Source organism: Leptinotarsa decemlineata, unplaced genomic scaffold (genome assembly GCF_025532065.1).
Source record: "Leptinotarsa decemlineata unplaced genomic scaffold, Ldec_3_MD MMD2_tig00000882_RagTag_RagTag, whole genome shotgun sequence".
Lineage (NCBI taxonomy): Eukaryota > Metazoa > Arthropoda > Insecta > Coleoptera > Chrysomelidae > Leptinotarsa > Leptinotarsa decemlineata.
Window position 1 is genome coordinate 11,660,412 of NW_027412556.1, and position 12,461 is coordinate 11,672,872.

General features: G+C 37.5%; 1 protein-coding gene across 5 annotated transcripts in view; it reads right to left on the reverse strand.

Annotated features, from left to right (window-relative positions):
- Nucleotides 1-12,461, reverse strand: part of LOC111504628 (probable multidrug resistance-associated protein lethal(2)03659) — a 44,114-nt gene that overhangs the window by 24,019 nt on the left and 7,634 nt on the right. For all 5 annotated transcript variants that reach the window (XM_074175008.1, XM_074175010.1, XM_074175009.1 and 2 more), the window contains exons 3-5: nucleotides 8,247-8,477; nucleotides 7,463-7,893; nucleotides 4,214-4,370 (exon numbers count right to left, since the gene is read on the reverse strand). In XM_074175008.1, the coding sequence (XP_074031109.1) occupies nucleotides 4,214-4,370; nucleotides 7,463-7,893; nucleotides 8,247-8,477 (819 nt within the window). The remainder of the gene's footprint in view (nucleotides 1-4,213; nucleotides 4,371-7,462; nucleotides 7,894-8,246; nucleotides 8,478-12,461) is intronic.

Genomic DNA, 12,461 nt, shown 5'->3' on the forward strand with positions numbered 1-12,461 from the left:
CCATTCATGATTCCATACCAGACAGGTATCCACTCATTAATAGGTTTCATCAGTGGTGCTATGTTGAATCACAAATGCGACGTAATCCATCTTGAGTTCATTCAGGTTGAAGCCTGGCTCCCTTCCCCTTTTAACTGGTGTTCGTCAGAAAGACAAACGGGTCATGACTGGTGTTTGATGGTGGCATGAAAGTCCTCAGACATCCATACCGCCCTTCGCTGTATACCCCTACCTGGCTGGGGTGAGATGGATGAAGATATTATTCATCTGTTAACGGAGGACATAGGGGCCTCATTCGACAGAGTGTCGGGGCCTTCTATATCGGGAGGGGTCGTCTACAGTGTAATCTATAGCTTCCCTGACTAAAGGATTTTCGTGAGTTTCAGCGTAATCTAAAACTCGCCGGTTCTTCGACTGGATGGACTGCTGAATGGAAGGCAGCTTCAAATCTCTGCGGATGGCTTCATTCCGCACGAACCACGGAGCATTCACAATCATCCGTAGAATTTTATTTTGTAAAGTCTCCAAGATGGAGATGTTAGTCGGAGCCACTTGTCCCCAAACGCCTGAACCATATATGATGACAGACTTGAACATCATGTTATAGATCGTGATTTTATTCTTTAGGCTTAACTTAGATTTTCTATTTATCAAAGGGTACAGGCTTGCCACCCGACCCTGGATCTTTGCCTTTACGCTTAACAGGTGCGGGTTCCAGGTGAGCCTACGGTCTATAAGAAGACCTAGGTACTTGACCCGCGTTTGCCAATCAATCTCCCTTCCAGAGATTCTTACTTTCATGGCCGGATAAGCTATCGTTCTTCCCATGGTTATTGACTGAGTTTTTTCCGGATTCACTCGGATCTTCCACTCGAGGTACCAGCGCTCGAGGTCGCCCAATGCACGTTGCATATAGACGATCCCGAGGTCCCGACCCATGGAAGATGAGAGGAGAGCCGTGTCATCGGCGTAGAGAGATACCTTCACATGTTCGGACCTCGGAAGGTCGCTGGTATAAAGGGAATAGAGCTTGGGAGAGAGCACGCCCCCCTATGGCACTCCAGCGAGGATCTCTCTGTTGTCAGACAGAGAGCCCTCTACTCTTACCTGAAATGTTCTGTCTTTCAGGAAAGACCCAATCCACCGGATCAGGCCCTGAGGCAGGTCGAACGCGATCAATTTGTGAAGAAGGCCTTCATGCCAAACGCGGTCGAAGGCCTTCGAAATGTCTAGTAGGACTAGATGAACTTTTTTGTTCCTATTTAGCTCCGCGATGGTATTTTCGACCAGTCTCAGAGCCTGCAACTCAGTGGAATGTTCTCTCCTGAAGCCGAATTGCTCATCAGGCAGAACATTCCGATCCTCAACTTCTTCGTTGAGCCTTTGAAGTACGACTCTTTCAGCCAGCTTAGCCGCCGACGAGAGCAGACTAATCGGGCGATAATTCTGCGGGAAAAGCCGGTTCTGCCCCTGTTTTGGGAGCATGACGACGACCGCATGTTTTCAGCTTCTGGGGAAGTATCTTAGAGCCAGAGAGCTGTTGATGATGTTCAGTAGGCTCTCGACGCAGTTTTCCGGGAGCTTCTTCAATAACTTGTTTGTTATTGAGTCAACCCCCGGGCTTTCTTGGCTTTTGCAGCCTTGATGTAGCCCTTTAATTCTTCCACAGAAGCCGGACGAATGACATCATCGTCATCCTCCCTGAGGATGCGGTAAACCCGATCTTCGAGCAGAATATCGCGGTCGATGTCGTCATTGTCGTCAACGTTAAGTTGAAACTGACGTTCCATCGTGTCAGCAAAAGCCAACGCTTTGTCGGCGGGGGAGTAGCATACACCGCGCTCTCCGTGAATGGGTGAGGGAGCTGTCTTCTTTCCCTTGAGTCTATGAGTGATTCGCCAAAGCTCGTCACTCCCAGGCTCAATGGATTCCAACAGCTCCTCCCACCTGTCGTTTCGGTAATCAATGATGGCCTGTTTTACTTAGCACAAATGCGTTGCGCATTCTACTGCCCTTGAAGGACAAGCCTAAGTCAGTAAGGGCGATGGCATCTTACCTCACGAAAACGCCATCTATAGGATCGGTTTCCATAGATGACAAACGGTGCTGTCGAGTGTTAAATCATGAATGCGTTGTCAGAAGATTCCATCCCCCAGTGCCGTATCTTATATGAGATTTGTTGGTCGCATAGTATAGACTTAGCAAAACTTCTTTGCTGCAGTGATTTTGCATGGATCTTAGTGCATAAAAATGTTTTTTCAATATATCGCAGAGTTGATGAATATGTGGATTCCATGTGAGTTCTTGATCTACAGTGAGGCCGAGCGTTATTGTTGTTGAACAAGATGTAAACTTCAGATCATTATATTTCAATATACTGAGAGTGTTATTCATATTACCTAACGAATATTTCATCGACACTGTTTCATAGATGTTGAATGGTAGATGATTTTTAGTGTCTCACGCTATTACTTTTTTATCAAGCAATTTAGTTATTTCTGGAAGTATTATGGGATTGTTTGCTTTGATAAAAAGGTTAGCGTCGTCTGCATATGTTTCGTCGTAAGGTCATGAAGATATGTTATCAGATCAGTAGCATAAATTGAAAAGAAACGTGGTCTCAGTATGGATCCCTAGAGAACACCCTGTTTTATTGTTATTGGTTGACTTTTCACGCCTTGTTCAATGACTTGGTGTTTTCTATTGTGAAGATATGTCTTTATCAAATCTTGCATAATTCCACGCACCCTAAGTCTATTCATCTTCAAAATTATTAACTCGTGATCCACACAATCCAACGCTTTTGAGAAATTAATGAATAAACCGTTTATTTGAAATTTGTATTTAAGAGAAGTTATTGAGTGTTCATTGAAATCATAAAGCGCTGTTTCAGTACTTCGATTATTCGTAAAACCAGTGAAAGACAGAATCTCGATAGTGGTAGATGTCGAAGCGGCTTTGCAACTGACCGCCATGGGGAGCCTCGTTTATCTTTGATATTCGAAGATTGAGTTCTCTGTCGAAATTTCGACTTCGAACTCGAAATCTCGAGATCAAAGTCGTAATTCCGATACTGGAGTCAAAATTTCGAGTTTTAAAATCTTGATTTTTAAGAAACCACCAATGAAAATCTACAGGGTCCTGCAACACTGGCGCGGTGTTCCATATCTCCATTTAGGAAACAGATAGGAATCTAAATGTCTATAATGTTACCTTATTGCTGAAGCTCGACAAAATAAAAATATTTGCGGTAACACAGGGTGTTTAATTTTTCTGGGCGGATCCCAACTGTATTTTTTGAATGACAAACTATATTTTCATCGCTTTTCGGTTTCTACATAGAAAATAAAAGACACATGTATATCTTCACTTCGAAAATATTGACGGTTTTCGAGATATCTAGCAAGAAAAGTTTTTTTTCCAATATTCGTCACATAGAATATTTGAAATTATAAAGTTGTGGAATTTCCAATTGAATTTTTTTTGGTCAAATATTTTACAGTGGTAACTCTCTCAAACGATATACATTAAATCGACCTGTGATATACATGGTATGAAAAACTGCTTGCCACATATTAATTGTAAATACATATTTCCAGAATCTTCCTTATTTTGAATGGAACACCATATATATTATCGATTCATAAGGAGCGCCAATTAAATAAGCATTTTTTTCGAAAAACGGTCGTTCTTCCTATTTCTACGCCATAAACTTGATGAAAGACTTTTTTCAAAGCGAAATCTTGTTTCAATTTTATCGCTATGATATCAATGATATTTCCACTGTGAAATCCATATGTGGCGGCTAAATAGAGATATGGAACACCGCGCCACTGTTGCAGGACCCTATATGGCCCTTCTGTACCTCCGTGATCGTATAACAAGCGAAAAAATCAATAACGCGTTTGAAGAATTTGAAAATTACTGCACTGGCTATGGCTTCTCTCTCGATAAATCCATTTCCTATCGAAAACATCGAGGTAGATTTCAATCTGTATTATTCAACGAAAAAGTGTAGAATACAAAGAATGTTCGATATTTTGGAGTCCAGCAATGCATTTGTAATCAGTCTAGTACCTTTGAAAACTGTATCGTGTCGAAACAATGCTATCCGGTGTAGAATATTAGTTTATTTTTGGGATCCATTTCATCTTATAACTTAAAATTATTGGAAACTCAACAAAAAAAAACAACTTTTGAGCAAACTACTTACATTCTGGCTAGTTCCACCAACTTGGCGAAAGATTTTTCCCAGGCGTACATTTTTATCACTTGTATACCAGAAATTATCTCATTCATTAAACGTACTCGTTCATCCGTACGCAGAGCTGTATTCAACCTATACTTGGAAGTCTTTTTACCAAGCCATGCTGAAAATAACAATGAATCGTCAAATGGCCAATAACAGCCTCTCAAACTGAAGGAATCATTCCAAAACAAGAACTCAATCACCTCAAATGCAATAGGGGAAAGTCGGGTAAATTGACGAAGTGGGTAAGATGACGAACGGCTAGTAATTTCTTCAAACGGAACAATGTGGGTTTTCTGCATGGTGCCGCCATCTCGCCAACATTAATGGAATTAAGTTAGGAACGCAACCCTGCAGCTACAGTAGAAATGAGTGTACCTCGCATATTGCTCTAACATACCCATGGTTTTTTGTTTTTTGGGAAAGAAAGTTTTTGGCATTCTACTACTCCATCTGATACAAAAAAAAGGGATGAGAGAATCTTCCAAAGAAAGGAAGGAAGAAATCAATTTGAAAATAAGTACCTCTATACATGGATGTGTAGATCATGCAAAGAAGTAACTTTCAGACACAAACTGAAAGAAAGTTCTCCTGAAACAGCTACTTTCATATAAATATTGAATTACACGAAAGAAAAAGAATTCTTTCGAAACAAATACTTCTATATGAACACTGAATTATACAGAAGATACTTTTCTCTACTCAGTTTGTATTTCGAACATTCGTTGTGGAATAAGAATCAGATATCATTCACATGAGTTCTACTTTGAATGAATGGTCATATATATATATATATACATATATATATATATATATATATATATATATATATATATATATATATATATATATATATATATATATATATATGTATCAGATGCAGTAGTAGAATGCCAAAAATTACCTTTCCCAAAAATTAATCACTCCTAAAAATATAACCCCTTCAATTCAAATAACCATTGTGTTGAATAAGCATCCTAACCAATTGTTGAAGGTATATTGACATTTGATTGTGCTCAATTGCTAGTAATGAATGTATTCCATAGCATGTCACTACAATTATTATCGGTATCATGTTTGTCGTGGAAATATGCTCTCCGGCTTCAAATATAACCTCAACGGATGAGATGGTGCAGTAAGATGACGAATTTCGTCATCTTACCGCACCAACAAGGTCGTCATCTTACCCATGCACAAAGTTTCGCACAGTAAATTCGTTTAACTTTACAGAATGCCACAAAAATATACAAAGTTGTCTGAAAGGTGGTCCTGGAGCGAAGTGAGTTTGATTGCAGCGTTGGAGGCAGTGGATGGTGGTGAATCTTGCAAAAGTGCTGCGTCACGCTACGATATCCCCGAGGCAACTTTAAGACGCTATATAAAGAAACATCGAGAAGGAGCACTTCCAGAACATGGTGGAAGATACCACAATACTTGCAGTTCAGATCAAAGTCAGCCTCTTGCCAACTATATAGCAGATATCGACAAAAGAGCTTTCGAGCTTACTAAAGTTCAGCTCGGAAGACTAGCATTTGATTATTCAGAGCAGAACAAAATTTCACATCGGTTTAATAAATCATCAAAAATGGCTGGCAAAGACTGAATAAAGTCTTTTTAGATGAAATTCAAAATAAGTCTCAGAACTCCCGAGCCTACATCGATAGGTCTTATGGGTTTCAACAAAATTTCAGTTTAGAAATTTTTTCAAATCCTTCGAAAACTTCGAGATAAATACAATTTTGAGGCGAGTCGTATCAACATGTTTATCATCGTATATAAATAAACAATTTTGAAAATAATTCAAATGACAAGCTGAAATTATTTTTTTTATGTTAACGTCGTCAACTTACCCGACCCTCCCCTACTCCCCTACTATTTCTTGTGATTGGTAAAAGTGCTTGTTTTGGATTTATTCTATGCCAGAGTTTTCAGTTTTACCTTCATATATTCAAAGCTAAAAGCATAAAAAGAAAACATGCTAGGAGGGATCAGATTTTGGGAGAAAAGGCGTTTTGGCGATTTGCTTTTCCATCTTCAAACAATGTCGAAGCCAAACGTTTTTTTCCCCACAAATATCAATACTTCCAAAAATGAATATCTCATTTCAACACACTTTTCTAAATTATCATTTCAAATTTAAAAAACTAAATTGAAGTATAACTGAATATTACATTTACATAACAGCAAAAGGCACTATCTGGTATAGAATCATGCAAAATATAAATTTGACATTTTCTCTCGAAGTTTACAAAAAATATACTGGTTGCAATCTGATTAAAACATAATCTAATGACTGCCAGCCAACTGACAAGACAGAGACTGGAAACTTGATCCGGTCCAATGAAAAGCAGGTACAGAGTTTGAGTTCTGAGAAGGCTTGCAATATCTACTCCAAAAATCTTGTGCAGTGAGGACCTGTTTTGAGGTCCTCACTGCAAGGTACTAACTGTGCACACTGGTAAGCAGGCGCTCATCTGCCCCGCTAAGGTAACCTGTAGTCATGAAGGCCGAAAAGTTCATCTCGAGAATTGTACCTGTGAACCATCTTTTGGAAATTCCTCCATGTCAGCCTCAGTGACTATACCTGATCATTAAATTCAGTTTCTGGTTTTGGCTGCAGTGGTAGTGCGCCCAACTCACGATAGGAAGACCGTGAGTTCGATTCCCGCCTGGACCAGATATTTTTCGGGAGAATTTATCTGGTTGAAGCTGGAATGATTCTGCAACCGTGTTAGGAATTACACGTTAAAAGGTAAGACCTCGTTAGTCCTCAGCTCGTACAAGTTTGTCAACTTCTGAAAGTTGTCGTTCGTATGGAGGCGACAGCTGAATAACGGAAAATCAGATTTTGAAACAGATTTAAAAAACAGATAATAATTGTTCAAGCAGGTTTGTTGACCTGCTTGGGAAAAGTATGTTTCTCTCTCAATACAGATTCTACTTCTGCTGCAAGGCAGAATGTGAGATAAACTACTCTTGAGGAGGCGACTGAATCGCTCCCTAGCTGCAAAATCTAGTCTACTTGAATTGTTAGCAGCATCAAGAGTTTCACAGCTCAGAAGCTCAACATGGAAGTCACTTGGTGTAAGTTTAATCGACGTCTGATGTCCATCCCCTCTGTGGACTCAGGGTCGGATTCTTTGGTTATTTAGAGTCAACAGAGGAGATTCACGAGCAGAGCTTCCACAGAAAAAACACCTTACTTTTACTCACATTGAAATGGAACAGAAATTAAGAGAAATACAGCTCCTATTAGTCCGGTGTATCCAATACTGAAATAACACAAAATCATAACAACCAATGTCTCCACAGGTCCCATTATCAAATGGTGCATGAAATGGGTAGCCTGGTCGAATCTTCCCACATCGTTGGACAGCAAATTAACCATTTGTCCGATTGTGGTCTCAGCAAGAGCGGATTTGTTCAATCTGAGAGCTTTCCTGTACACGAGAGAACAACATGCAATCCTCATCTTCATGCCCACTTGCATAATCTGTAGTTGGAAGGTATGCATAAGGAACACAGTTATTAATAGCGACAAGACAATAAGTCCTGAGTATATATACAAATATTTCTGATTTTCTGCAACTTGGTTTTCGTCGTACAGTGTGAGAAGCATTGATATCAGCATAGGTTGGCTCAACCTGTGGACAAAATTATGTTCAATGAAGCAACAATATAATTTTCAACTCCGTATGAAATATCGCGCAAATATTCTCTCCACTTGTAAGTGTCAAAACTATTTTCTGTTTTTTTACTATGATCTGCAGGTGTTTGAGCGAGTTGGTTTGTATACAAGTGCGGTGGACATTAAAGAATGCTGCAACTAGACCTTTGCGCTCAACTGAAGTACTTCGTCTCTTGCCTCATCGCATTTGATAATGTCTACCGTGGATGTAGACGAAACCTCATGCATGAAAACATGTAGATCACGGCCAAAAAATCGGAAAATGACTTTGTTTCAGTTATTTTTGAACTTGTGTTTGGAAATCCTCACCTGATTATTTCAGCTGCAAATACAATGATCCAGAGCATGAAGATTTCAAAGAGAAATATGCTACAGAGAGCTTTGATAAGTGAAGGATTCTTTTTGTGCTTAACCTGGTACTGCCAAGCTGCTTCCAATCTCTCTCCGAGCTTACCGGAGTCATGTTTATGTCTATGACTATACATATCATCTTCAGTCAGTTCTCTTTTGTAGCCTTTCACAAAGTAGGGTAATAAAAATCTGAAAAATTCAGGTTTTCGTGAAAAACGAAATATATAACCACGTGTTTGTATGTTTCGAATTTTTATAACTTTTTTCGCATTCATATTATTCATATCACTGGAAATATTTTTTCCAAAGTGGTCCATAGCAGACTTGAAAGAAAACTTTGAAAAAAGAAAAGAGGACTTCTCTTTCATGGGCACTGAATGAAGGGCGCTGAAAAAATCGTTATTTTGGAGTCCCACAAGGATCAATACTGGGACTTTCATAGTTTCTTGAACTAATGAAGGATATTTCAAATTATGGCGCTTTGTACCATATTTACATATTTACAATCCACTAGAATGACATCACATTCGGCAAAATGCATTGACAATATCTTAACAAATGTTGATCACCAGTGTTATGAATCTGAGATCATAGAACCTTGCCTGTCAGACCATTCAGATCATTATTTTGTATACCTGAATACACCGGAAAGACTTTCTGGCGTTACCCTACAGAAATGTATCACAGACAAAGGGATTACGGAACTAAGAAAGAACTTATCGATAATAGATTGAACTATTTACTTTAAAAACAGGGACGTAAATTTCCTTACAAATTTTATGGTTGAGTCTTACTCGGCAAACTTTGAAAACATATTTCCCTTGAGAAAAATTACTGGAAACGATAAACCTCCAATATCGTGGTATAACAACTCGCTGAAAGAAATGAGAAAAAAATTAACTGAGATAAAATCCATTTGTAATATTAGCAGAGATAATCATCATTGGAATATCTATAAAAATCTGAAATCTGACTATAAGAAACAATTTATCGCTTCCTCAGATAACAAATCAAAAGCCTGTTAGCGAGTTGTGAACTATGGAATGCTTACGCAGACACTCCACCTTGCATCTAAAAGATCTGACTTCATAATACTGTGTGGTGATTTTAATATAAACTGTCATAAATCGGATCTGAATACAAAACTACTATTTGACATTTTCAATTCATACCAGATAAGCAATAATCCTCAAGGTGCCACTAGAATTTTCACTAATAAAAACGCGCACACTACCTCATCCTGCATTGATTACATGGTGACCAGCCTACCTCAACCAAAATGGGAAATAAATTTGGTCCAACCAAATATAGCCGATCATTTGGCACACATTCTGGTATATAAAGAAACAAACACTGTATGCAATGAGAAAAACAAAATATCATATATCGAGAGGCGTAGTTTATGCGATGACAATATGACCGAACTACAACATCGGTTAACTCGTGAAGATCGGTGCCAAATTTTTTATTTACAAATAAATGAAGCTTTTGAGTACTTCTATAACACACTGATTTGGTGTTTCGATGTATCATGTCCAAAAAAGCGGTGCTATGGAAATCCTACCAGAAAAGCTGGATAACTCATGCAATCATTGATGAAAGTAAAAAATTAAAGGAAGTGTTTTGGCTTCTCTCAAATTCCCAAAGATCTGAACCTCACTTGATTGAACATTATAAATCAAGATTGCGAGAGTACAAACATAATGTAAAGTTGGCAAAAAATAACTATTTTAAGTCTAGAATAAACCAGTCAGAAAACAAAACTAGAGAGACTTGGAAGATAATAAATAAAGAATTAGGACGAAGCACAAACAACTCGAAAAAAACAATAACTCTCAACTATGATGATGGGTCTAAAATTGACTCAGAGGAAGTAACTGAAATATTTGCTGAATATTTCTCAAATGCAGCTGAAAATTCCATATCAAATCACTTCGGGCAAAACTTATCTCTACCCTGTACTGTTACTGAAAATATTACCATTATTGAACCGTTCCAATCTTATCCGGTTACGGAATATGAGATATCGAATGTCCTATCAGAAATGAAAAACAAAAAAACGGCAGGCTTTGATAAACTATCAATTATAACAATTAAGAAAATATTACCATCTATTGTCGTTCCTTTAACATACTTAATGAATCAATCACTTATACAAGGATACTTTCCAGAAGTTCTGAAAAAATCACTCGTTATACCTGTATATAAAAAAGGAAACCCTACAGATAGGGACAACTATAGGCAAATATCTTTGTTATGCTCGATATCTAAATTATTTGAAAAAGTTGTAGCACGTAGGGTTATGGATCATTTGGAATCAAATAGGCTGTTATGTATGTCTCAGCATGGTTTCAGGAAAAATAAATCTATAGAAACAGCTTCCTATCATCTTCTGAATTATATTTACACAGAGATTGATAAAAAAAATTATGTGATCTCACTATTTTTCGATCTATCAAAAGCGTTTGATACAGTATGCGCGGAATTTCTCATAAAAAAACTGTCATTGTTCGGGTTTCCACGAAATATAATAAATTGGATACAATCCTATATGACAAACAGAGAAATGGTTGTAATCTGCAATGGAGTTACATCTGAGTCAAAGACGGTAAAACTCGGGGTGTCACAGGGCTCTGTTCTTGGACCTCTACTGTTTCTTCTCTATGTTAATGATCTTCCTCAACATATAAAGGGAGGCTACGTCACAATGTTTGCTGATTATACAACGGTAACCAAAGCAGGCAATAATGCTGAACAACTCATCAGCAAATCTGAACATATTATTGATCAGTTCAGTACCTGGTGCCAAAGAAATAAGCTCATTCTAAATACTTCTAAATCGATCAGTGTTAACTTTCACTTCAGAAGAAATATTCCAATTGGTTGACACTCTAGTTATGACATTAAAACTTCTGAAGAAATGAAATTTTTAGGGACGTTCCTAGACGCCAATCTTAATTGGGAAAGGCAGGTGGACTATATATGTGCTAAGTTAAATAGAGCATATTATGCCATAAAACAACTGAAATCCTGTTTGGATGAAACTGCCTTACTCAGTATATATTATGCCATAGCCTACCCTCATATAAGTCTTAATATTATGGCTTGGGGCAGAGCAAGGGATTTTTCCAGAGTCTTCATAGCACAAAAACGCATCATAAGGCTAATCTTCAATATGGATTTCCGGGATAGCTGCCGGCCAGTCTTTATAGACAAAAAATTATTGACAGCCCCTTCCATCTTCATTTTTAAATGTATTTCATTTGTTAGGCAAAACAATAAATTATATGATAAGACTGCTTCAGATCACAGTCATAATTCAAGAAACAGTGATTTCCTAAAAATCCCTCAGCATCTCATGACAAGCTATAAAAAATCCCCTCAGTATAATGCCATTACGTGCTTCAATAAGCTGCCAAATGAAGTTAAAAAAATCACAAGTGACAAGGTATTCCATGATTATGTTAAAACTATGCTTTTAGAAAGAGGCTATTACAGTTACCAAGATTTTTTAATTGACAATCTCACAAACAATCAAATTCACAGTGGACGAAATTTAATTTAGATTAAATTATGTGAATGATGTAAAATGTTTAGTTAATTTGAGGGCATCTATGCTTACTTGTATATGTGTGTATATATGTGTATATGTGTATATTTGGAAGTGATTCTGTATTCAATCTCCAACTCTTTTTATCTTTACTAGCCTGTAGTACAACTGACTTACCATATATACCAAAGTGTATCAAAAATGGTGAATAAATATTATTATTATTATTATTATTATTATTATTATGAGAGGAACAAAAATAGACTCAACCAATTAGATATGGATATAACCCCAGATGATTTCAATAACTTTTTTATAGGAATAGCTGAAAATATAATAAACTCTTTACCGCAAATATCAGACTCTGAATTACTTATCAAATTACAATTCAAAAAATTTCCGGCCCCCTCGAAGGCCTTTTTTTTCCACCAGTTACATCTCAAGAAGTACTGGATACTGTAAACTGTTTGAAAAATTCAAAATGCACAGATTTTCACAACCTAAACAGAAGAATATTAAAAGATACCATTGACATAATATTACTACAATTAACAGAGCTCATTAACTTAATTTTATTCACTGGTGTGTTTCCGCATGTATTCCAGTATGCAAAAGTTATACCA